The sequence below is a fragment of the Rhamphochromis sp. 'chilingali' genome (genome assembly GCF_963969265.1).
Source record: "Rhamphochromis sp. 'chilingali' genome assembly, chromosome: 3".
NCBI lineage: Eukaryota > Metazoa > Chordata > Actinopteri > Cichliformes > Cichlidae > Rhamphochromis > Rhamphochromis sp. 'chilingali'.
In genome coordinates this window covers 29,298,724-29,326,101 of record NC_137931.1, presented here as the reverse complement: position 1 = coordinate 29,326,101, position 27,378 = coordinate 29,298,724, and the positions used below count along the sequence as shown (strand labels likewise).

Below are 27,378 nucleotides of genomic sequence, written 5' to 3'. Positions count from 1 at the left end.
TGGTACAGTAATCTCTCCAGTTACCCTGCCTGTTTGACACTAACAACAACAAACACAGATTAAAGCAATAAGTACAAATAGAAATTTAAACCTGTATGATCAAATCTTACTCTTGAAATTATATCATTTTCCACTTTACTTCTATAACTTCTTTTACATCTGTATACTATTAACACAGAACACAATACCTGCTTCCTGTATTTACATCATCCAATCAGCGTGCTGAACATTCTCACGTGGTTTGCAGTGACGCGTTTAGGTTCGCTTGGAGTTCATTTAGATTTTTCTCCGTGTGAAAACCGCAGGATAAAGCTATAAGTTGACAAACTCGTCGGGTGAATCGGACCAGAGTAAACGAACTACATGTGTGAAAATTCCACGAAAGAGTGCCACCGTACACAGAATGCATCATCATCATCAGGAGGGGCGGGTTCCTTGGCAGCTGAGATGACGCTAACAGCAATCTCTCTAGGTGTTTCCTTCCTGCTCAAAGTTTCTTCTTCCTGAGGTTACTGTCTGATGATCGTGTCCGTGTGAAGGTAATGTTAGCAGTCTGTAATGTTTTCCTGGCTAACATTAGCTGTGTGCAGAAAGTTATTCAGGCTTATGATATTTCAACCAGCAGTTCGTAGCTGCTGACTGTAGTATAGAGACTTCTGGTAGACCTTAAATACCATTACTTAGCTTGGCTCTTAGCTTTCCTGTCAGCTTGGCACAGTTTAGAAAAGCAGTGAGACCTCATAACACGAAGCCAACATGACTTTATCAGTCCTGTATCAGTGAACTAATTAGCTTCCTCTGCTCTCACAGGGGCATGAGTCTATGCACCGCTGATACCTACAGTACAGTATCCATTAGACTGCCTTCAGACAGCGAAGCCTGTAACAAAACAGGTTATTGAGTATATTGAGACCATTTAAAGAAGATCGCATATGACTCACAGTTTACAGCTCAATGGAAGAATTCAGATGTTGAGATGCAACATATTTAAAATAGAATTTTTACCTTTTCCTTGCTTAGCTTAGTATTTTGAAAATATTACAGCTTGTTTTCTCTTCTTTTAACAGTCTTAAAATATTCAGTTGCCCCTTTTAAACAATAGAATAGCTACACTCTTGTTTTCACCACAAATGTTTAACATTTTATTATTACCTGGTTTGTTTTGATATGGCTGCATATCTTAAGGGCAGTTGCACTGAGTTATGCTGAACTCTTTGAATTTACTGTGTGAGAATGCTGGGCAGTATGCACAAAAAATAATCTGTTTTTATTTCTATTTCATATATAAGGATAACAATACATTTCATTATTTCTATTTTATATCTAATATCTCTGCTTTTCTTTATCTATATGGGTAACACCCCCTCCAATCCATTATCAGAATAGTTGTCCAAGAGCCAAGGAGCACTTGTGGAGAGTTATACAGGGAATGCAGAATTATTAGGCAAGTTGTATTTTTGAGGAATAATTTTTTTATTGAACAACAACCATGTTCTCAATGAACCCAAAAAACTCATTAATATCAAAGCTGAATGTTTTTGGAAGTAGTTTTTAGTTTTAGCTATTTTAGGGGGATATCTGTTTGCAGGTGACTATTACTGTGCTGGCAAATTAACAAAAAACAAATATATACCCATTTCAATTATTTATTTTTACCAGTGAAACCAATATAACATCTCCACATTCACAAATATGCATTTCTGACATTCAAAAACAAATCAGCGACCAATATAGCCACCTTTCTTTGCAAGGACACTCAAAAGCCTGCCATCCATGGATCCTGTCAGTGTTTTGATCTGTTCACCATCAACATTGCGTGCAGCAGCAACCACAGCCTCCCAGACACTGTTCAGAGAGGTGTACTGTTTTCCCTCCTTGTAAATCTCACATTTGATGATGGACCACAGGTTCTCAATGGGGTCCAGATCAGGTGAACAAGGAGGCCATGTCATTAGTTTTCTTCTTTTATACCCTTTCTTGCCAGCCACGCTGTGAAGTACTTGGATGCGTGTGATGGAGCATTGTCCTGCATGAAAATCACGTTTTTCTTGAAGGATGCAGACTTCTTCCTGTACCATTGCTTGAAGAAGGTGTCTTCCAGAAACTGGCAGTAGGACTGAGAGTTGAGCTTGACTCCATCCTCAACCCGAAAAGGCCCCACAAGCTCATCTTTGATGATACCAGCCCAAACCAGTACTCCACCTCCACCTTGCTGGCGTCTGAGTCGGACTGGAGCTCTCTGCCCTTTACCAATCCAGCCACGGGCCCATCCATCTGGCCCATCAAGACTCACTCTCATTTCATCAGTCCATAAAACCTTAGAAAAATCAGTCTTGAGATATTTCTTGGCCCAGTCTTGACGTTTCAGCTTGTGTGTCTTGTTCAGTGGTGGTCGTCTTTCAGCCTTTCTTACCTTGGCCATGTCTCTGAGTATTGCACACCTTGTGCTTTTGGGCACTCCAGTGATGTTGCAGCTCTGAAACATGGCCAAACTGGTGGCAAGTGGCATCTTGGCAGCTGCACGCTTGACTTTTCTCAGTTCATGGGCAGTTATTTTGCGCCTTGGTTTTTCCACACGCTTCTTGCGACCCTGTTGACTATTTTGAATGAAACGCTTGATTGTTCGATGATCACGCTTCAGAAGCTTTGCAATTTTGAGACTGCTGCATCCCTCTGCAAGAGATCTCACTATTTTTGACTTTTCTGAGCCTGTCAAGTCATTCTTTTGACCCATTTTGCCAAAGGAAAGGACGTTGCCTAATAATTATGCACACCTGATATTGGGTGTTGATGTCATTAGACCACACCCCTTCTCATTACAGAGATGCACATCACCTAATATGCTTAATTGGTAGTAGGCTTTCGAGCCTATACAGCTTGGAGTAAGACAACATGCATGAAGAGGATGATGTGGACAAAATACTCATTTGCCTAATAATTCTGCACTCCCTGTAGAAAGGAATCAGCATGTATCAGTGTTTCAATGCACTTAACCACCATCGACTGTATGAATGCTCACCACACATGATTCCATAGCGGAAGAAACGGCATGTTGAAGTGTGTTTTTGAAGTTTACTGATCAACATTTAGACAAGCCTGTGAAATGCTAGAAGAATAAAGTCTGATCATGTGAGACCAAAACTGAACTCTTTGGATGCCACACCATGTTTTGAGATCAAAAGGCACTCCATATCACCCAGTGAAGTCTGGAGGTGGGAACATCAAGCTGTGGGGCTGTTTTTCAGCATATGACACTGGCAAGCCTTATACAATTGAATGGAAAATGTATTGAGACATTCTTGATTTAAAAAAAAAAAAATCTGCTGCCGCCTACCAGGATGATGAAGATGAAACCAGTGTGAACATTTCACCAGGACAATGATCCCAAAAAGAGATTCAATGAAACTGTCAGTTGGTTTTGGAGACAGAAAATTAAGATGCTAGAATAAACCAGCCAATCACCTGACCTTAATCCAACTGAAAATCTATGGAAAGAACTAAAGCTCAGAGTTCATGGAAAGGCTCCACTAAACCTTCAGGATTTGAAGACCTTGTTTAAGAAAAATTAAACAAACTTTTCACATTGCGAGTCTAGCTTTTTCTTGTTGCGTTTGTATGCTTAACAAACTGATCCAAACACTTTCATCCTTGAAAGATTCTCCCTGTTAGTGTATAGTGTGGCGTTTGTACTACACATTTTTTTTTTTTTATTGCAAGAATGATACCCATCATTAATTTCAAAACTTATAGTGGTTAGATAGTAAAGTCTGTCATACAGTTGTTCTTGTGGATGCACCCGTTCATTGCACCCCTCACAGAGAGTGACTGAAGCTGCAATGGCTATCGCTGCTTTGACCAAGAAGATGTGGATATGAAAACAATGATTGTACAGCACTTGTCTCAGAGTTCCTGATGACTTCAATTCACCCCCTTCAATGCAATGCCAGTCCTTCTTGCTCTGCCAGTAAACTCCAGAAAATACTGTTATGGTTTAAAGGTCTCATTAAAGTCTATAAACTTCTCAATGTCTGTTATTATGTGTGACATTGCCCTAACATCAACCACAAGTCCTTTGTTTCAATCCGCAAACTTAGAATTCACCTATCTTGAATGCTAATGTGTTGTCTTCAGTGCCAGTTGTTTGTTTTGCATTGGCTTTCTTTCTTCATCTCCAGTTTGAATCTTTATGAGTGGAAGGGAAAAAAAAAAGTGCAGCACCATTTCTGTCCTCTGGACTTGCCAGGTTATTTATTTTTTTTGGCCACAATTATATCAGGTTAACATTACTTTACATTACCTCCTTCTATTTGTCTGTCCTTCTTACTGGGACACTTTGCCATAGTCTTCTTCATTTTTGTCATCTTTTTCATTGTCTTAATCCTCATTGGCCTCTCTCTTCCTTTAGAGGCACGGGTGGGGAACTCCAAGCCTCAAGGGCCGGTGTCCTGCGGGTTTTAGATCTGTCCTTGATCCAACGCAGCTGATTTAAATGACTAAATTACTCCCTCAACATGTCTTGAAGTTCTCCAGAGGCCTGTAATGAGCTAATCATTTGTTTGACCCAGGGTGATATCTAAAACCTGCAGGAAACCAGCCCTTGAGGTCTTGAGTTCCCCAGCCCTGCTCTAGAGGTGCCCCAGGAACTTTGCCTCACATAACACATAGTTTTTGTCATCTCTGTAGATGTATAATCTGTGTTAACTGCTCCCTTCTGGACTCATAACCTGTTGGCACAGCCATCATAATTAGATTTTTTTTTAATTTAATTTATTACACATGCACACTCATACATGTCATAGGTCAAGGTGTAAGTGTAAGAGCACATCCCCAACAATTTGTGCAACACTTAACAAAAGCTGAGTGTCTCACCTTCAAGTCTTTGTTTATAATTAAACTATGACTTGAATATGGTTTTGGTGAACACCTCAAATAAAAACAGCTTCTATGTCTGATCATAAATCCACTGAAGTTGATCAATAAATCCTCTAAATGTTTCATTGAGGCTGCAAAAAGTTTTAATGTTTAAAGTATCACCACACTTTAGAAATACTCAATTAAAGTGTGACTGCATTTAGAGTATGACTTCCGTTATATGCGTACATACTCATATAAGTTCTCAGCTGTGCTCTAATATTAATGTCACTGTAGTTTTCCGCGTGAGTCCATGGAGTTAACAACAGTTCAAAATCAGGACTTAATCTCTGATCATAAATAGTTATACAGAAGAAGTTCTCAGAGCTGCTATCAGTTTTCTGAATCCTCCTTTTTTCTGATCCTAAACACCACATTTAAAAGTTTGATTCTGTTCATCTGGACGTGGTGTTTTCATTGGGAGAAACGTTTCGTCACTTAACCAAGTGACTTCTTACGTCTCGGGTGACTGCAGGTTTCCCCAACCTTAAACAGTACATTTCCATAAACAATGAAACCAGCCCACTGAATGAATAATGGGCTGTGAGGTCAGTTTCTTGATCATTAATATGCAAACAGTCATGATCATTGATAAATAGCCATGAGTACCATTCACAGAGAGTTGGGGAATGGCTGCAATCACAACATTGTAAGATGGCAAAAGATGTACCCTTAGGCCCCCTCCTTGACATGGTCTTTCCCTTTTCATGTAAATGGCCGCCTTGTCTTGAGAAGGCCAGCTGTGGCAGAAAAGAAGCAGCTGATATGTGGACAGCACACACGATGAAAAGTAGGATTTCAATTGATGTGCACATGAATGATTTGTGTTTTCTCTGCAGGCAAAGGTAAAAAATGTGTGTGAGCTGATGTGGATGTGAATTCAGCAGCATGGATCAGTGTGAGGACATAGAGGAGGGAGTCCCTCCCTCTAAAAGAGACAGAGAGAGCCAGGACAAAGGTCAGAGGTGAGATGACCATCTCTAAATGTCCATGACTCTTCTCCATGTCACAGATCAGCACTCACATCACTGCACCATCATTATTCACAGGAACCAACCTGGACCTGAACCCAGCTGTTTTTCCTTCAAGAGTGACCAGTCGATTCCTTTTTATATTGGGTTTAAAGAAGGCTGCTGTTCTCCTGCAGAGAGGTAATGTGTGTCTTAATGCTTTTGGTGAGTTGGTGTCTGTGAATAAATCCTCCATCATGTTTAATGTCAGCTCAGCTCTTTCTTACACACATTTTTACACACATTGTCCTGCTGACAAGTTTGTTTTTATGGAGGTTTGTGGATTCTTGCAGGGATAAAATCAAGAGCAATTCAATTTATTTATATAGCACTCTTCACAGGATAAAAACCACAAAGTGCTTCACAGTCATATAAAACAGATATACATAAAATACACCAAAAATCAAACATACAGCAAAAAATCTAATTAAAAGCCAGTCTAAATAAATGAGTCTTAAACTGCTTTTTAAAAGAATAAATATAAGCAAGAGCATTAACGGTGAGCACTGAACATTTAATCTAAAACCAGAAGAAAAAAGTTTAGACTTTGTTTTGTCTAGAAACTGGTGTACTATAGTACAGTAAGTCCCTCAGTTCCAGCCTTCGTGTACATCCCCTCAGTGGCTTTAAATTGAAGCTAAGTTGATACTCATGTGTTTGTCTGCTTTAACAGAAAGAAATGGCTAATTAGAATAGTTACCTGTAAATATATCCAAAGATGAGTTACACAGGTTACCCGAGTTATTGGATAATTATATTTCTGTGAATGTGTTTCTGTGGTTGTCACTCACTCTTATTCAGTTTCCTGTTAATGAGCTAACAGAGAACAGCTTTTCTGCTGTTACTAAAGAAAATATTTCCCATCAATTTGTCAAAATGATAACTTAACTTTATGGTGACCTTTGAAGTTGCCCTATGGCATAGGCCCAATCCAGATCAGTCAAACGTGGCATGGTTTTAGCCAACCCCACTGTAGCAGGGTCCATGCTCACAGGCACCAGTCAGCTTCTGATTGTCAGTATCTGGGATACCAAAACCTCAAAACGGTAGTCAATAGCAGAATAATCTGTTTGAAATTAGCAGAGAAGACTTGGTAAGTTTTTCACTCATATACTCAACTATGCTGCTCAACCTATACCATGTTTGGCAGCACAGCATGACATGAACTTTGTGTTAGTGTTTTGAAAAACATGAGTCGTAAAGAATGCAAAAAGCCACTGACCTTCACTTAACTGTCTTTGCGTCAGATACTACAAGGCACTTTTAGAGCCCCAAGCATTCGCAGGAGACAGCTGTGTTGCTTTTATTTATTTATGTTTTCTTAAGGCACTGAGAACCATAAGCATCCTGGATAGCCAGCTCTATGTTTTCTCATTTATTCTTTACAATTCCTCCACAGGGTGGACCAGCAGAGCTCAGAGGTTCCCAGTGATCAGTCTGCCCAGCAGCATCAAACACAGCTGGACTCCATATTTATGGTCTGTACATGTACAACTGCTACAATACTACAATTCTTTTCTGTTCACTCATCTCCATGCTGGGTGTGTGGATTGTGTTGTAGTTTAGGAGATAGAGCCAGTTGCCTAGTTGTCTGCAGTAGTGGAGATGAGGTGAAGAAAATTGTATGAACAACCAGGCATGACCTATAGAGCAACACACACACACACACACATGCAGCACACACCTCATTGAATGGTTTTACTTCATTTTTACTACTTTCTACATTGCAGATATATACTGAAGACATCAAATACAGTGTCTTGAAAAGTATTCGACCCCCTTAAACTTTTCCACATTTTGTCACATTACAGCCACAAACATGAATCACTTTTATTGGAATTCCACGTGAAAGACCAACACAAAGTGGTGTACACGTGAGAAGTGGAACGAAAATCATACATGATTCCAAACATTTTTTTTACAAATAAATAACTGAAAAGTGGGGTGTGTGTAATTATTCAGCCCCCTGAGTCAATACTTTGTAGAACAAGCTTTTGTTGCAATTACAGCTGCCAGTCTTTTAGGGTATGTCTCCAGCTTTGCACATCTAGAGACTGAAATCCTTGCCCATTCTTCTTTGCAAAACAGCTCCAACTTATTCAGATTAGATGGACAGCGTTTGTGAACAGCAGTTTTCAGATCTTGCCACAGATTCTCGATTGGATTTAGATTTGGACTTTGACTGGGCCATTCTAACACATGGATGTGTTTTGTTTTAAACCATTCCATTGTTGCCCTGGCTTTATGTTTAGGGTTGTTGTCCTGCTGGAAGGTGAACCTCCGCCCCAGCCTCAAGTCTTTTGCAGACTCCAAGAGGTTTTCTTCTAAGATTGCCCTGTATTTGGCTCCATCCATCTTCCCATCAACTCTGACCAGCTTCCCTGTCCCTGCTGAAGAGAAGCACCCCCAGTTGTTAACAATGGCTTTCTTCTTGCCACTCTTCCATAAAGGCCAACTTTGTGCAGTGCACGACTAATAGTTGTCCTATGGACAGATTCCCCCACCTGAGCTGTAGATCACTGCAGCCCGTCCAGAGTCACCATGGGCCTCTTGGCTGCATTTCAGATCAGCGCTCTCCTTGTTCGGCCTGTGAGTTTAGGTGGACGGCCTTGTCTTGGTAGGTTTACAGTCGTGCCATACTCCTTCCATTTCCGAATAGTCGCTTGAACAGTGCTCTGTGGGATGTTCAAGGCTTGGGAAATCTTTTTGTAGCCTAAGCCTGCTTTAAATTTCTCGATAACTTAATCCCTGACCTGTCTGGTGTATTCTTTGGACTTCATGGTGTTGTTGCTCCCAATATTCTCTTGGACAACCTCTGAGGCCGTCACAGAGCAGCTGTATTTGTACTGACATTAGATTACACACAGTAATCACTCTATTTAGTCATTAGCACTCATCAGGCAATGTCTATGGGCAACTGACTGCACTCAGACCAAAGGGGGCTGAATAATTACGCACACCCCACTTTGCAGTTATTTATTTGTAAAAAGTATTTGGAATCATGTATGATTTTCGTTCCACTTCTCACGTGTACACCACTTTGTGTTGGTCTTTCACGTGGAATTCCAATAAAATTGATTCATTTTTGTGGCTGTAATGTGACAAAATGTGGGAAAGTTCAAGGGGTCCGAATATTTTTGCAAGCCACTGTATATGAAGAAAGATGTCAAAGTATCCACCCTTTGGCACTATAAACCCTTGGTCTTTTCTCAATGAGCTTCAGTCACCTGTGTAAGGTTTTCACTTACACTTGTTTCTTGTCATGGTTCATTTGTGGAATTTCTTGCCTTCTTAATGGGGTTGAGACCATCAGTTGTGCTATGTAGAAGCTTAGGCTGTCAGGTATTGTTCCAACCTATTTGAAAACTGTTAGCTGATTAGTTCTTGCCATAATATGAATTCTAAGTATAGAGAACAACAGTCCATCATTACTTTAAGAACTGACACTTTGAATGTGTCCCCAAGTGCAGTTGCAAAAATTATCAAGCGCTACAACAAGACTGGCTCACATGAGGACCGTCCCAGGAAAGGAAGACCGAGTCACCTCTGCTGCTGAGGATAAATTCATCAGTCACCAGCCTCAGAAACTTTCAGAACTTTTTTCCATAATAAATGAAATCATCTGTATAGATTTACTTTGGTTATTAGAAGTTTCGTAGTTCCCAGGCTTGTCAGGTCTTTGGTATATCTTTTCCACTCACCTTTTGCTTCTGAAGTGGTTGGTCAGGACAAGAGATGGCACCTTTATACCTGTATGCAAAAAAAAACACTGCACCCAAAATATGTCATAGTTGAGCAATACTGATCAATCTAATAAACTTAAATCTACACCATCCTCCGTGTTCTGGTATTCTAAACAGTGATTTGCAGAAATACTAAACAACCTAAATAATAGGGTTGCCAACTCCCAGCAAAAAAAATAGGGAACCACCTCCCCACCCGCCGCCTGATGATGCTTAATCAATGTAATCGACTTTTTTTTTAATGCACGTGTTTAAAAAAAAAAAAAAAAAAAATGCACAGAAATCAATTATTTTCCTACAATAATTAAATAGATTCAACATCTTTCTTCAACAAAATTGCAGACTGCACAGATGGTACCTTCTGGTAGTTGCACGTGAGTGAGTGTGTGTGAATGGGGGGTGCGGTTGTGTGACTTCCTGCTGATCACAAAAGGGTCACCTCCCTTACGATGTATATGGCTCAATTACTGTAACGGTCTACTATACACAAACACAGGTGAGGTCATAAATGGCAAGAAGTAAACATCCTCACTACATAAGAACAGAAACCGAACCTTCACATAGGATGTGCCTGTAGTTAAACACTATAGCTAATTACCCATTCAACAGGCTAGGGAGGAGGATAGAAACAGAAGAATGTCTTTGATCATACAGTTTAAGGCAAGGCTTACAAATGTAAGTAACACAGTGGCAACATTTAACTATTTCAACCTAACACCGGTAACTGCCAAATTTATTTGCCATTAAAACAGAAGGATGGTATCTCCATGAAACCTCTCTTGACATGTCTAGATGATATTAAAGTTTGGTTGGCTTTAAACCTTTTAAATAACCTTTTTATAAAAAGAAAACAGAGGTGTTGGTGTTTGGACCCAGTGGTCCCTGTGAGCCTTCCTCTGTTGATTTGGGACCCTTGGAAGTTTATTTTAAACCTGTTGTTTCTGACCTAGGTTTTAAGTTGGACAATGGTGGGTTTTTTTTTTTTTTTTTTTTTGTTTTTTTAAATTGGCCAGCCAAATTAGAGCAGTGAAGTCCAGCTTTTATCATTTAAAGCGACTGGCAAGAGTGAAATCTTTCTAGGCAGCACCTCGAAACAGTGATCCATGCATTTATTTCATTTATTTCTTTAATCAGTTTTCCATTTGACGTTTATTCAGCAGTGTGAAAACTTTAGAACTTTTAATCTCAGCCAAACTGGTTTACTCACAAATAAATAAAACACTGAAAAAAGCCAAACAATAACATTTTTAAGTTATATAAATGACCTATATTTATCATGTTTAACCTGAGTAGCGAAAAATGGGGTTTTAAAACGATGTGCCGGTAGCTCGCTGTTTTCACTGGCTTTAGTGAGCTGGCTAGCTATGGAGCTAGTGGGTAACAGACGTCTCCAAGACATTGGGAGCACTTTTGCAAGTATGTGATGTCTTGATAAACCGAGCAGATATTTGAAGTTTACACAGCTACATTCTCGCCTGAAAATATGTTAAAAATGTAATTTGTGATCCAGAAAGAATAAGAGTAATATTAAAACTAAGTAGCTGCCGCCATTGTTGGAAACTGCAATTGGCTGGGCCGCGCTATGAATTCTGAGATATGGTGGGTCATGAAGGATACACCCTACCCATCTTTCAAATCTGGGGAAAAGGAGGAAGCATTTGTCAACCGCATTTGGAGGAGTCTACAAATTTGGCCAGCCGCGTCGCTGTGACGTAATCGGCCTACAAATGCGGCCTCAGGAGGATGCAGCCCATGAATTTGGAACCCCCCCATCACTCTCTTAGGTCAGCTGACCAGCTGCTCCTGGAAGTACCGAAATCCAGAAGGAAGCTTGGAGGGGACAGGGCCTTTTCTATCGTGGCTCCTAAATTATGGAATAACTTGCCCTTGCACAATAGAGAGACCCCTTCACGCTCCACTTTTAAAACACATCTTAAAACAAATTTTTATTCTTTAGCTTTTGACCTCATTGAGACTCGTAATTAAATTAGTTATTTTATTAATTATTTTGCTTTTTCTCTTATTTGGCTTTGATTTAGATAAACCATATCCTAGTCATGAGAGATTAGGGATGGGTATCGTTTAGGTTTTATCCAAACCGGTACTTTTGAAACGGTGCCAGTGCTTAAACGGTGCTCGAACCCTTTAAAGCCGGTCGGAGTGGGCACGCTCTGTTTTGTGTAACTATTTTTAAATCCCGGTAGCACTGCAACCACGTAAGCTAGTGCAATAATTTTTTTTGAATATGAAACCAGAGGAGTTGTACTTACATCTTATGCCATCAGCTTGTCCTAGGTCACAGTTTCCTTCCACACATAGCTTTGCAAAAACTGCATAAAAAGTACTTGCAGCAACAAAAACATAATATTCCAGAAACACGCTTTGCTGATCCGATTAGTTCTTCTTAACACTTCCTACGTCCATCAGCGCGAACTATCGCATGTCCGCCATGACCTGCCCAAAACCGGAAGTGATGTCATTTTGCGGAAATGTAGTTTTTTACCATCAGGGCCTTATGAGCCTATACTGGTCTTTTTAAAAGTTATGTTTGACTTTATGACTTTCTGTGTCGTTTCTGGGATGCTTAAGACTCATATTGCACTGCTGGAAATAGTTCATTTTGATGCATATGCTGTTTTTTTGCAAATTTGCATTATAATATTTATTTTCGTTTGTCCTGCAGTATATAAAAAAACATGTATTTCAAAAATAAAACTATGAAGACACTTGAAATAAATTTCCTGTGATGGGAAACTATTTTGTGCAACTTTTTTGTATTTACAGTTTTGAGGGATAAGCCTCTTAAATTTCTCTAACTAGAAATATATGTTAAAAAAACAAAAATGATTTTCAAATTTTTTTTGTAGTTTATTGCAATTATTTTTGCAATGTATGTAATTACTATGCACTTAATGCATACATATTATTAAAATTTGGACTATAATGGTTGTATTGATGTATATCAACTTGAAATGCTCCCAAAAATGGCTCCACAACATGTAAAAATATAATATAAGCTCTGGCGGCCTTGGTTCTATGGTAGGTCTTAAAGGGTTAAAGAATGAAGAACACAAACTTTGTCCAAAAACCTATTATGTTTTTACTTTTAGCAGTCTCCTTTTTTTCCGCAAAATGATAACTAAGTTAGCCTTTTCTATTGATACAACATACCTCCTTTGTTTGGAACCGGTGCTTAAAAAATGGAAAACACAAACTTTGTCCTAAAACCTCTCATGTTTAATTGTTTTTTTTTGTTTGTTTTTTTTTTGTAAAAATATAACAATGTTAGCCTTTTCTGCAGCTATAGGGCATATATGGTATCACTCTTGGCTGGAAGCAGTGCTTAAACAAAAACACAAACTTTGTCCAAAAACCTCTCATGTTTAGCTTTTTCCTCTTTTTCTTTGGTCATTTTAGCCTTTTTGGCCAGGGTGAAGGGAGTATCTGCCATCAAACAAGAAGACAGCCGCATGTAACTACGACTGTGTTTGCTAGTTCACCTTACATGCATTAATTTAATAACATGGTGTGGTGAGAATAAGGCACGGTGGGTCCAGGGATCAGTGTTTAAAGCCATTTTATTTCCATCACCTCACACCACAACCACCCAACCCCTGAGTCCTCGTGTTTTTAACTTGGCGGACGTGATTAAGGATGCCGTGCAGGTGCGTCCGCCCTCCCTACACGGCACCGCTGGCCACGCCCCACCACATACCCCCATCGCCCGACTGAGGCCGGGGAGCCATCCGGCCGAACCTACTCATCCCCCACCGCAAGCGGGAGAGGGGATCAGCCCGGACCGTCGGCACCCCCGGACCCTGGCCTAGCGAGAGGGAGGTGTCTGTTCTGGTGGCCGCCCACTCATCCAGCGGCGCCGGTCATGAGGTGGGTCCGGGGGTCGCCCACGTATCCAATGGCAGCCCCGGAGCTGGACCGGAGGCGCAGCCGGCGTGACGTTGAGCCGGGGCTCATGGGCGGCTGAGCAGGCGTCCAGCACGCCGGACCACACCACACGCCGGCCTCTGGTGGAGGCGAGGCCGCTCTGCTCCGCCCGCCGACCTCGGGCTTCGGTGACGCGGACTCCCCTAGCACGGGCACCTCCGACATATCCCGCGGCTCCTCGGGCACCGCCTCCGCGGCTGCGGCTGTTGCTGCCGCCTCTCCTTCCAGCCGGCGCAGACCCTCGCCCACCTCGTCCTCTGCCTCCGATTGGAGCGGCTCCTCCACCGCTCCCGGCAGGAGCAGCCCTTCACCCGGCTGTTCCTCCTCCTCCGGCAGGCTCGGACCCCCGCGTGACTCGTCCACCACCTCCAGCTGCCGAGGTGCCCCACACAGCTCCTCCACCGCTTTCCCACAGTCAGTATACCCCGGTGGGGGTGGCGGCGTCGAGGTCGCCCAGGCCTGGAGCATCGCGGCCAGCTCTGCCATCTTCCCCAGGTGGCGTTCACTCTCCTTCCGCAGCTCTTCCTGTTGGCGACGCACCTCCGCCGCCTGCTCCCGCTGGGTGGCCGCCATTTCGGCCACCATCTCGGCCAGCTCTTTCCTTCCCTGGCTCTGGTAAGTACCCGCCATGCCGCCTCCTGGGTTTCGGCACCAGTGTGGTGAGAATAAGACACGGCGGGTCCATGGATCAGTGTTTAAAGCCATTTTATTTCCATCACCTCACACCACAACCACCCAACCTCGTGTTTTTAACTTGGCGGACGTGATTAAGGATGCCGTGCAGGTGAGTCCGCCCTCCCTGCATGGCACCGCCGGCCACGCCCCACCACACATGGTTAGCCTACTCAACATAAATTACAAACAAACAACATTAAGCTACTCACCCAGAGAAGAATGGCTGCTGCTGCCATCATCATCCGTCATCATTTCTGCTACACTGGCAGGTAGCAGAAGGTTCTTGGGGGATATCAGTACCCATCCCTATGAGAGATGGCATCCAACTTCACACTGTGAAGCTGGCATATAGAAATATACTATTTTTTATTTTTCTGTTAGGGCTCTGTATTTTTTTTTCTTTGGTTAGTTGTGAGTATTGCATGTTGTTTCTAGTTCTTGCACTGCACTGCAGTGATCGAAAGATGTTTTGCCGAATGTTTGCACTGGACATTAATGGGAAAAATGCAGCAGAGGTGAACCAACACACAACAATGACAACCTATGGATATCATAAACTATCCCTTAATTGTGTTGCTATAAGCTCAGGCTGAAAGGGGATTTCCTGTGATGCACTGAGCTTTTGTTCTTCACTGCCTTCTTTTTAATCCACAGGTGTTTCTCTACCTATGCCATTTCATTTAACTTAATTTAATCCTGCATTCTGTTCTAGCTTCTGGAGGAAAACATCATCACCTTTGTGAAGAATGAGCTGGGCAAGATCCAGAAGGTTCTGAGTCCGGATTATACGGAAGCCTTAGAGAGTCAGAGGGAAGATGAAGGTGATGAGCAGAAGTCGAGCAGAAAGGCATTTGTTGAGATCACAATGTACTTCCTGAGGAAAATGAAATATAAGAAGCTGGCTGATCATCTACAGAGCCGTAAGAAGATTCCTTTATTTAAGTGTGTGTGTGTGTGTGTGTGTGTGTGTGTGTGTGTGTGTGTGTGTGTGTATTTTTTTTCTTTTTAATCTATTGTTTCTTTCAGGAACTTGCACTAGGGATTACAAGTGGAGCCAGCATGAAATTAAATCTAATCTGCAGAAGAAGTTCCAGTGTGTGTTTGAGGGGATCGCTAAAGCAGGAAACCCAACCCTTCTGAATGAGATCTACACAGAGCTCTACATCACAGAGGGAGGGACTGCAGAGGTCAATGATGAGCATGAGGTCAGACAGATTGAAACAGCATCCAGGAAACCAGACAGACCAGAAACAACAATCAGACAAGAGGACATCTTTAAACCTTCATCTGGAAGAGTTACACCAATCAGAACAGTGCTGACAAAGGGTGTGGCTGGCATTGGGAAAACAGTCTTAACACAGAAATATGCCCTCGACTGGGCTGAAGACAAAGCCAACCAGGACATCCAGTTTATATTTCCATTCACTTTCAGAGAGCTGAATGTGCTGAAAGAGGAAAAGTTTAGCTTGGTGGAACTTGTTCATTACTACTTTACTGAAACCAAAGAAGCAGGAATTTGGAGGTTTGAAGACTTCCAGGTTGTGTTCATCTTTGATGGTTTGGATGAGTGTCGACTTCCTTTGGACTTCAACAACACAGCAACCCTGACTGATATTACAGAGTACACTTCAGTAAATGTTCTGCTTGTAAATCTCATCAGGGGGAACCTTTTTTCCTCTGCTCGCATCTGGATAACCACACGACCTGCAGCAGCCCATCTCATCCCTCCACAATGTGTTGATATGGTGACAGATGTCATGGGGTTCACTGATCAACAGAAGGAGGAGTACTTTAAGAAGAGATTTAGAGATAGGAAGCAGAGAAAAAGGATCATCTCCCACATCAAGACATCACGAAGTCTCCACATCATGTGCCACATCCCAGTCTTCTGCTGGATCACTGCTACAGTTCTGGAGGATGTGCTAAAAACCGGAGAGGGAGAACGGTTGCCCAAGACCCTGACTGAGATGTACATCCACTTCCTGGTGGTTCAGACCAAAGTGACGAAGGTCAAGTATGATGGAGGAGCTGAGACAGATCCACACTGGACTCCAGAGAACAGGAAGATGATTGATTCTCTGGGAAAACTGGCTTTTGATCAGCTGCAGAAAGGAAAGCTGATCTTCTATGAATCAGACCTGACGGAGTGTGGCATCGATATCAAAGCAGCCTCAGTGTACTCGGGAGTGTTCACACAAGTATTTAAAGAGGAAAGAGGGCTGTATCAAGACAAGGTGTTTTGCTTCATTCATTTAAGTGTTCAGGAGTTTCTGGCTGCTCTTCATGTCCATCTGACCTTTATCAATTCTGGAATAAATCTACTGGAAAAACAACAAACAACCTCCCAGACGTCTGAAACAAGCGAGCCTACATTCTTCTACCAGAGTGCTGTGGGCAAGGCCTTACAGAGTCCAAATGGACACCTGGACTTGTTCCTGCGCTTCCTCGTGGGTTTTTCACTCCAGACCAACCAAAGTCTCCTGCGAGGCCTGCTGATACAGACAGAAAACAGCTCACAGACCAATCAGGAAACAGTTCAGTACATCAAGAAGATGATCAATGAGAATCTGTCTGCAGAGAAAAGCATCAATCTGTTCCACTGTCTGAATGAACTGAATGATAGTTCTCTAGTGGAGGAGATCCAACAGTGCCTGAGTTCAGGACTTCTCTCCACAGATGAGCTGTCTCCTGCTCAGTGGTCAGCTCTGGTCTTCATCTTACTGTCATCCGAAAAAGATCTGGATGAATTTGACTTAAAGAAATTCTCAGCCTCTGAGGAGGCTCTTCTAAGGCTGCTGCCAGTGGTCAAAGCCTCCAACAAAGCTGTGTAAGTAAATATCCTCTTTTTATTTCTAAAATGTTAAAGCTATTTAAGAAGAAAGTCATGCAAATCAAAATCTAATCCTGTTAAAAATGTCAAATTTTTGAATATAATGATGTAATCACAGTCAAGTAAGTTTTAGTTCTAGTGTTTCATAACAGTAGAAAGTGCAAGTACTCCATATGACCCACCCAGGCTGATGAACAAAATCATATTTGTTTTTCTATTTAAAGGTTCCTGTTGCTGGATATAAGAAAAAATGTACTGATTCATGAAAAAAAAATCTATTTATCCAGCTACTCATTATACAATACATTCATTTTGTCCCTGTCATCAAGAAATGTTATCAATAGTGCTCCTGGAGAAATATTTTTTTTATCTTTTTCCAGACCACTTTGGTACACTTCCTTCAGATTAGTTCAGTTGTCAAGACCAAGCACCTCCATAAGCCATTTTACCAAAATAAGAACAGGTCTGAACACTCAGCCCCCTGTGCCTCAGGTTTTAAATTCACACACTTGACTTTAAGACATTCATGTAGTTTAACTTTATTGGTTTGTATCTTCTGTCTTCATGAGTAGACACAGCTGGATATCATCTGCATAACAATAAAAATGTATCTTATGTTTTTTTTTTTTAATAATACTGCCGAAGGAAGGCATGGATAATGTAAATAGAACTGATCCCATCACAGAACATGTGGAACTCAATGTGAAGAAGACTCCCAATTCACATTAACAAATCTGAGTTTATTAGATAGATGTGATTCAAACCCCTTCAGCGCAGGACCGTCCAATACCTATGGCATATTCGAATTTCTATAGTGAAATATCACAGCGCTGGGGTTGAACGCGACAAGAATAAAGGTGAGTCTACAGTCAGAGTTCATAAAAAGACCATTTGTAACCTTTAGACAAACCATTCTTATAAAGATGATCAGTTTAACTGCTCTTTTAAATATAAACGAAAGGTTCGAGATTGTCCCAGAATTAGCCTAGACAGGTGGGACGAGTAAAAGGTTTTTCAGCAATGGTTCAGTTGTGGAAATCTTAAAGGCCTCTGGTACATTATCCATCGATGCAGGTTAATTGATCATTTTTAAGATTTGGTTAAATTTTGTCGAGTCTTCTAGGAATGGTGTCTATGTACATCTTGATGGCAGTTGGTATGTGATTATATTATACCAAGAAAATTCAGTCATACAATAACAATATTTGCCTACGTTTCACGCAACTCAACAGCTGAATTGTAACGCAAAGTCCACCCTGAAACTGTTGCAAGGATACAGACTAAACATAATATCACAGACTTCAACCATGTTTCCCTCTCGTTCCACCTGATTGGATACACATCATTTGTTGACTGTCCTACACGAGAAAATAAAACCCTTAATCTGCAGTATGCCAATGTCAGTAAAGCTGACAATGTTACTACCTTGCCGCCACTTTGTAGAACAGAGTACATCAACTTCTGTGGAGACACAATTGTACCAACAAAGAGTGTATGCTGTTTCCACAACAACAAACCGTGGAACACAAGTAACATATAGACAAATCCTCAACCAGAAAAGGTCACTTTTAGAGATGGTGACAAAGATTGGTTCAAACAGGTGCAACATCAGCTGGTGAAGAGATTAAAAATAGCAAAAGTGGAATACAAAAAAACATTGAATGGAATCTACAATACAGCAGCATCCGTGAGGTGTGGAGAGGATTCTATATCACCTCTGACTCCGTGGCCACACCCACTTCCACTGCTTCTCCTCAGCCGGCTTCTTCTAATTGTCCTCCACAAGTGTGCTTCTCCACCACAGCTTCCCCTACTCGCATCTTGCGAGTAGAAAAGTATTTCTTTGTGCCCCCCTTTTCCCTGTTAATGCCCTACCTGGCCCCCTGGCAAAACTTTGCTAGACCCGCCCCTGCACAGTTACCAGCTGTCAGCTACTTAGAAAAGGATCCTGGTGTTATTTGTCTCTCAGAAACAGTTCATAACTTGCCTTCAACTCATTCATGTCACCTAAAAGGTAAACCTGTTTCATCTTCATGTTTCACTCACACCACATATCCAAACCTATATCATGGCCATCAGCTTACAGCTGTGGCTCCAGCAAACATCAGCTGATACTAGAAAGTAATATTAAATAAATTCTAACAACAGCTGATCAAGCTTAAACATGCTGCTGTTGTTTAATGCAACCTCTGCTGGTTTCCTGTTTCTGGCGCAAAGTGGGCGACAAACAAACAAGTACCCTCAGCTTTGGGGAAGTAGCAACAGGAGAGGGAGGGGGAGAGAATGAGAGAAGAAGAAACAGCTGCAGCGTAAAGATGCAGAATAACTCCAGCTTTGTGTCTTTTTCCATTTTAGCTGAAGTACAGGACAAAGTGCGTTCCTTTTCACCTCAATACGAAACGTGGAATATTTTCTCTGAATACGAGACGATTCCGTTTTTTACCGGATGGTAACTCTAATAACTAAACCTTATGAATGAAATAAAGTTCACTATCAGTAACATCATAGCACCCACCCAGCCGTTGGCTGTATAAAAACTCCGTCATGCTATCTAGTACGCAGTACGTGTTGTTGTAACTGACGTTAAAAATTCAGCACAACGAAAGTAAACTACACCTAAACTTAGTTTATATCTGACCCAGATAGACTGCAGGTCATAACTTCTTACTTGAAGTTCAGCTCATCTGACAGCAACCGCCTCGGGTCTCTCCTCCTCCTGCCTCCCCTTTCCCTCATCCACCTGCAAGCCCCTGTGAAAGCTCCGCCACAGCCACCACCAAGAGTTATTTTTACACATCAGCCAGCATCTGGCCAATCCCCACCACCTTTAATTGTTTATAGTATTAAATTCTGTTCTTTTGGATTCTTTAGGGCCAAGAAAGACACAACTCAAAAGTGTTCTTTTTACTTTAAAAAAAATTATCTTTATTTTACATACCCGGGATATGGAGACCTGAACACAAAACACACAACCTCAGGTTTGAAGTACAAACGGAAGCCTAGGTATTTATATACTTGCTCTGGAGTCTGGGCCTCTCTTATATAAACCAATATAATCAGCATATAAGCATTTCATTTCAATTCAATTCAATTTTCTTTATATAGCGCCAAATCACAACAAAAGTCGCCTCAAGGCGCTTCATAGATACAGAGAAAAACCCAACAATCATATGACCCCCTATGAGCAAGCACTTTGGCAACAGTGGGAAGGAAAAACTCCCTTTTAACAGGAAGAAACCTCCAGCAGAACCAGGCTCAGGGAGGGGCGGCCATCTGCTGCGACCGGTTGGGGTGAGAGAAGGAAGACAGGATAAAAGACATGCTGTGGAAGAGAGACAGAGGTTAATAACAGATATGATTCAATGCAGAGAGGTCTGTTAATACATAGTGAGTGAGAAAGGTGACTGGAAAAGGAAAAACTCAATGCATCATGGGAATCCCCCGGCAGCCTATGTCTATTGCAGCATGACTAAGGGAGGATTCAGGGTCACCTGGTCCAGCCCTAACTATATGCTTTAGCAAAAAGGAAAGTTTTAAGCCTAATCTTGAAAGTAGAGATAGTGTCTGTCTCCTGAATCCAAACTGGAAGCTGGTTCCATAGAAGAGGGGCCTAAAAACTGAAGGCTCTCCCTCCCATTCTACTTTTAAATATTCTAGGAACAACAAGTAGGCCTGCAGAGCGAGAGTTAAGTGCTCTAATAGGGTGATATGGTACTACAAGGTCATTAAGATAAGATGGGGCCTGATTATTTAAGACCTTGTATGTGAGGAGCAGGATTTTGAATTCAATTCTGGATTTAACAGGAAGCCAAGGAAGGGAAGCCAAAACCGGAGAAATATGCTCTCTCTTTCTAGTCCCTGTCAGTACTCTTGCTGCAGCATTTTGGATTAGCTGAAGGCTTTTCAGTGAGTATTTTGGACATCCTGATAATAATGAATTACAGTAGTCCAGCCTGGAAGTAATAAATGCATGAACTAGTTTTTCAGCGTCACTCTGAGACAGGATATTTCTAACTTTAGAGATGTTGCACAAATGGAAGAATGCAGTCTTACATATTTGTTTAATATGTGCATTGAAGGACATGTCCTGGTCAAAAATGACTCCAAGGTTCCTCACAGCGTTACTGGAGGCCAAGGTAATGCCATCCAGAGTAAGAATCTGGTTAGATACCATATTTCTAAGCTTTTCAGGGCCGAGTACAATAACCTCAGTTTTATCTGAATTAAGAAGCAGAAAGTTAGCGGCCATCCAGGTCTTTATGTCTTTAAGACATTCCTGCAGTTTAACTAATTGGTGTGTGTTATCTGGCTTCATGGACAGATAGAGCTGGGTGTCATCTGCATAGCAGTGAAAATGTTTGCTATGTCTTCTAATGATACTGCCTAGGGGAAGCATGTATAATGTAAACAGAATTGGTCCTAGCACTGAACCCTGTGGAACTCCATAATTAACCCCAGTGTGTGAAGAGGACTCTCCATTTACATGAACAGATTGGAGTCTATTAGATAGATATGATACAAACCACTGCAGTGCAGTACCTGTAATACATGTTCTAATCGCTCTAATAGGATATTATGGTCGACAGTATCGAATGCTGCACTAAGGTCTAGCAGGACAAGCACAGAGATGAGTCCACTGTCAGAGGCCATAAGAAGATCATTTGTAACCTTGACTAAAGCTGTTTCTGTGCTGTGATGAGCTCTGAAACCTGACTGAAACTCTTCAAATAAACCATTCCTCTGCAGATGATCTGTTAGCTGTTTGACAACTACTCTTTCAAAGATTTTTGATATGAAAGGAAGGTTGGAGATTGGCCTATAATTAGCTAAGACTGCTGGGTATGGAGATGGCTTTTTGAGTAAAGGTTTAACTACAGCTAGCTTGAAGGCCTGTGGTACATAGCCGATCGTTAGAGATAGGTTGATCATATTTAAGATCGAAGAATTAATTAATGGCAGGACTTCTTTGAGCAGTTTTGTAGGAATAGGGTCTAAAAGACACGTTGATGGTTTGGAGGAAGTAATTATTGAAGTTAACTCAGAAAGATCAATTGGAGAAAAAGAGTCTAACTTAACATCAATGGTACTAAGAGTAGCTGTAGATAATATTACATCTGTGGGATGATTACTGGTAATTTTTTCTCTAATGATAAAAATTTTATTTGTGAAGAAGTTCATGAAGTCATTACTAGTTAACGTTAAAGGGATTGTTGGCTCAAAAGAGCTCTGACTTTTTGTCAGCCTGGCTACAGTGCTGAAGAGAAACCTGGGGTTGTTCTTATTTTCTTCAATCAGTGATGAATAGTAAGATGTTCTGGCTTTGCGGAGGGCTTTCTTATAAAGCAGCAAACTATTTCTCCAGGCTAAATGATGATCCTCTAAATTTGTGACACGCCATTTCCTCTCCAGATTACGAGTCATCTGCTTTAGGGTACGTGTTTGAGAATTATACCACGGAGTCAGGTACTTCTGATTAGAGACCTTAGTTTTCACAGGAGCTACAGTATCCAGAGTCGTAACGTAGTGAGGAGGTGAAATTATTAACAAGATAATCGACTTCTGTTGGGGTAGCGTTCAGATAGCTGCTCTGCTCTATGTTGGTACAGGGCATTGAAGATGATAACAGTGGGTGGATTATAGTCTTAAACTTAGTTACAGCGCTTTCAGAAAGACATCTACTTTGATAAAGTCTACTCTCCACCGCTGTGTAATCAATTATTGTAAATGTAAATGTTATCAGGAAATGATCAGACAGGAGAGGGTTTTCAGGAAACACTGTTAAATGTTCAGTTTCTATGCCATATGTTAAAACAAGATCTAGAGTGTGATTAAAGTGGTGGGTGGGTTCTTTTACATTTTGAGAGAAACCAATTGAGTCTAATAACAGATTAAATTCCATGTTGAGGCTGTCATTTTTAGCATCTACATGGATGTTAAAATCACCCACAATAATTATTTTATCTGAGCTCAGAACTAAATTAGATATAAAGTCTGAGAAATCAGACAGAAACTCTGTGTAAGGCCCAGGTGGACGATAGATGATAACAAGTAAAACTGGTTTCTGAGTTTCACAGCTGGGGTGGACAATGTTAAGCATCAGGCTTTCAAATGAATTAAAAGTCTGTCTTGGTCTTTCATTAATTGATAGGCTGGTGTGAAAAATTGCTGCCACACCGCCCCCTCGGCCTGTGCTTCGAGATTTCTGGTAGTTAGAATGACTCGGGGGTGTTGATTCATTTAAACTAACATAATCATCCTGCTGCAACCAGGTTTCTGTAAGGCAGAGTAAATCAATTTGTTGATCAATTATTAAGTCATGTACTAACAGAGACTTGGAGGAGAGAGACCTAATATTTAATAATCCACATTTCACTGTTTTACTCTTTGGTTCAGATGTGGATACTTTATTGTTCTTTCTTTGTAATAGTTTATGTTTAAGTTGTTTGTTGCTGGTTTTTAGTTTGTTTTTTGTCTGTTTGGGAGCTGACACAGTCTCTATGGAGATGGTTTTTTTTGGGGGGGGGGGGGGGTAGCAGGAGGAGAGAAGCTGCAGAGAGGCGTGTAGGACTGCAACTCTGCTTCCTGGTCCCAACTCTGGATAGTCATATTTTGGGGGGTTTAATAAATTTGTCCATATTTCTAGAAATGAGAGCTGCTCCATCCAAATTGGGATGGATGCCGTCTCTCCTAACAAGTCCAGGTTTCCTCCAGAAGGTTTGCCAATTATCTATGAAGCCCACATCGTTTCTGGGACACCACTCAGACAGCCAGCAATTTAAGGAGAACATGCGGCTAAACATGTCACTCCTGGTCTGATTGGGGAGGGGACCAGAGAAAACTACAGAGTCCGACATTGTTTTGAAGTCAGTCACAACATTTAAGATTATATATTTATTACCTAACAATACCGTTACAAAAACAACAAATCACCATCACCGGTATGCCTGATGGCCAATCCAGCTATGGGCGTGCCATCAGTTAACCCTTCTCGTGCCAGCTGTGGCACGCGTGCCCAGGGTTGCCGACCCCTGTTCTACACTGACTGAGACTGATGTCAAAGACAAACTTGATCTCAGAGAGTGTGTGTACAAACAACACAATGAAGTGAATGATGCTCTTCCCTTACATCCTTCACCTCTACATGCACACATCCACACCCTTTCTCCATTCCTTTCGACATTTTATGCAGCAGACTTGAAATACAGTGGCATTTTCATTTGAGTCGTGCCACATGCAGAAATACTCAGATGACAGTGGCATTGTGGCATGTATGAGGAATGGACAGGAAACTGAATATAGGAATATTGTATAAATCTTTATCGATTGGAGTCAGTTGGGGGACCTTGGTCTTTGTCTGTGTTGGTTTTCCTAGTGGTGCAGGAGTTGGTGACCGTTGTGTTGCTCTGTCCTGTTTTGTCCACAGCTCTGAAATTGCTCTGTTATACATGTACTCATGTGAATAATAAGAATAATAATGAATAAAATAAATAAATAAACATGTGCCTTTAATACATTTAGATGTCTTTAACAGTGCATTAAAAGTATGATTCTGAGTCGAAAAGCTGATTTTTTTTTTTTTAATTTATTTGTTTTTTAAGAAAAAGAAAGGAAACGGGGGGGCAACTTTGTTTTATTGAGCTTTTTATTGAGCTTGTTTAACTTTGCTCAAGGCTAGAATTTAAAGGTTTTTGGTTAACCATGAATTTTAGAGCACAACGACACACACACACACACACATGAAAGACAGAGAACAATTCTTGACATATTTTAATGATAAGTGTTTTTTCTTTTTTCAGACTGAGTGGCTGTAACCTCTTGGAAAGAAGCTGTGAAGTTATGTCCTCAGTTGTCAACTTCCACTCCTCTACTCTGAAAGAGCTGGACCTGAGTAACAATGACCTACAGGATTCAGGAATGAAGCTTCTGTCTGCAGGACTGGCTAGTTCTCAATGTACACTAGAAACCCTCAGGTCAGAATTCAGAATTTTTCACAGATTGTTTATAATGTTACTTGGATTTTTTTCACAACTAACCCTTATAGAATTGTTTAGTGACCTATTGGCAGTTAAAGTTACATTTGGTGTTTTTGTCATTCTTTTCACTGCTTTTTGTTAACAGAGCAAGGAATTTTCAATATGGCATTTCTAAATATACTAGTGTTGTTTAAAAAGCACAGATTATTTATATTTGCACGTACTATTATTTCAGAAAAAAAATATTATGATCAACATTATTTCCCCCAAAAGAAATCAGTGTAGACTTGAGGAAAAATAATTGATATTCACAAATCAGGAGATGTATATACAAAGTTATCACAGCATTTCAAAGTCTCAAGAACCGAGACCACATGCTAGACCATAACAGATTTTGCTCTGTGTTAGCGTAAGGAGGGTGAAGAATTCTTCTGTGACTTTTAATCACCATCTAAACAGCCTCAGCTTTGGAGTGTTTGTCTAATTCAGCTCCAGGTGAACACACCTGGTTAAATTCTTTCCATTTCTCATTCACCTTTTGTTTATGAAGGCACCTTTCAAAACTGAACTAAACACTATATCTAATATAATATGGCCAGTAAGAGAAGAAATTGTAGAATGATAATCCAGATTTCATTATGCATATAAAAATTTTAAAAATAAATAAATAATTCTCTTCTCGCCCCTGCGGGCATTCTATCCTTCAAGCTTGGGTCCTCTTCCAGAGGCCTGCAGCTTGAGGGTCCTGTGCAATATCTTTGCTAATTCTAGGACTACACTCTTCTGGACAAAGATCTTGGATGTTGATACTTAGATCTGCTTGAGCCACTTGCCTAGCTTCGGGGGTCACTGCACTAGGTGCTCGAATTACCACTGGGACCACTATTGCCTTCACCCTCCACATCTTCATGAGCTCTTCTCTGAGCCCTTAGTACATTTCAAGCTTCTTCAGGAACTCATCAGGAACTCAGTGGGGATGTGGCATACAACACTAGAGGCCAACTTCAAGCCCATAGCACAAGTGACCATCAAGTGCAGGATCTCCCAAGGAGATGCTCTCTCCCCACTGTTGTTCTGCATAGGCCTGAACCCCTTTAGTGAGCTCATTATCAAGACTGGCTACGGATACAGACTATGGAATGGAGCAGTTGTCAGCTACCTCCTGTACATGGATGACATCAAGCTGTATACCGAGAGTGAATGAGACATCAGGTAATCAGAACTCAGGGGATCCAACTACCAGAAGGCAACATCGCAGGCAATGTGGAGAGCTACATGTACCTGTGAATCCCATAGGCAAATGGGAACTACAAAGAGGCTGCTAGGAAAGCTGCAGTGACCAAGTACCTGCAGAGGGTCAGGCAAGTCTTGAGGAGCCAGCTGAACGGTAAGAACAAGATTCAGGCTATCGTGATCAGGTATCCTGCTAGGATAATAAGCTGGCCAAAGGAGGAGATAGAAGCCACTGACATCAAGACAAGGAAGCTCCATCAACCATGCATGGAGGGTTTCACCCCAAGTCCAGCACCCTGAGGGGTGTATGCTAAGCAGAACCCGGGAGGCCGGGGACTAGTGAGTGTCAGCACCACAGTCTAGGATGAGACAGTGAACATCCATGAATACATCAGGAAGATGGCCCCAACCAACTGCATGCTCAGTGAATACCTCAGGCAGCAAAAACCCAAGAAGGAAGAGGAGCAAGAGGAGGAGCACTCATTGAAGGACAGGCACTGTATGTATCACCGGCAGATGAGGAATAGGCTGACATCCAGAAATTCTATTAGTGGCTGGATTGAAAGACAGCACGGAAGTACTAATCATGGCAGCACAAAACAAGCTCTCAGAACAATCCATAGAGGCTGGGGTCTATCCGCACCAGACAAGACCCCCAGTGCAGGCTGTTTAAAAAAGTCCCTAAGACTATCCACCGCATAACAGCTGGGTGCAAGATGCTAGCAGGCAAGGCAGACATGGAACGCTATAACCAAGTTGCCGGCATAGTATACAGAAACATCTGTGCTGAGTATGGCTTGGAAGTCGTGAGATCAAAACGGGACTTCCAGATACAGACGGAAAAAATGGTAATGTCTAACCAACCAGACATAGTAGTGGTAGACAAGCAGAGGATAGAGGATAGCTTGTGATAGACATAGCAATACTGACAGCAACATCAGGAAGAAGGAACATAAGATGTTAGTGAAATACTAAGGGCTCGGAGAAGAGCTCGAGAAGATGTGTAGGGTGAAGGTAACAGGGGTCCCAGTTGTATTCAATGCAATTGATGAAGTGACTCG

General features: G+C 41.5%; 1 protein-coding gene across 2 annotated transcripts in view; it reads left to right on the top strand.

Annotated features, from left to right (window-relative positions):
• Positions 1–256: 256 nt before the first annotated feature.
• LOC308394517 (NLR family CARD domain-containing protein 3-like) overlaps positions 257–27,378 on the top strand; it is a 44,948-nt gene continuing 17,826 nt past the window's right edge. Inside the window, exons 1-7 of one of the 2 annotated variants that reach the window (XM_080878873.1) lie at positions 257–539; positions 5,751–5,869; positions 5,961–6,062; positions 7,321–7,399; positions 14,994–15,201; positions 15,308–17,108; positions 24,908–25,081. In XM_080878873.1, the coding sequence (XP_080734999.1) occupies positions 7,397–7,399; positions 14,994–15,201; positions 15,308–17,108; positions 24,908–25,081 (2,186 nt within the window). In that variant the 5' untranslated portion in view covers positions 257–539; positions 5,751–5,869; positions 5,961–6,062; positions 7,321–7,396. Of the gene's footprint in view, positions 540–5,750; positions 5,877–5,960; positions 6,063–7,320; positions 7,400–14,993; positions 15,202–15,307; positions 17,109–24,907; positions 25,082–27,378 lie in introns of both variants that reach the window. The other variant, XM_080878872.1, reaches the window with a different exon arrangement.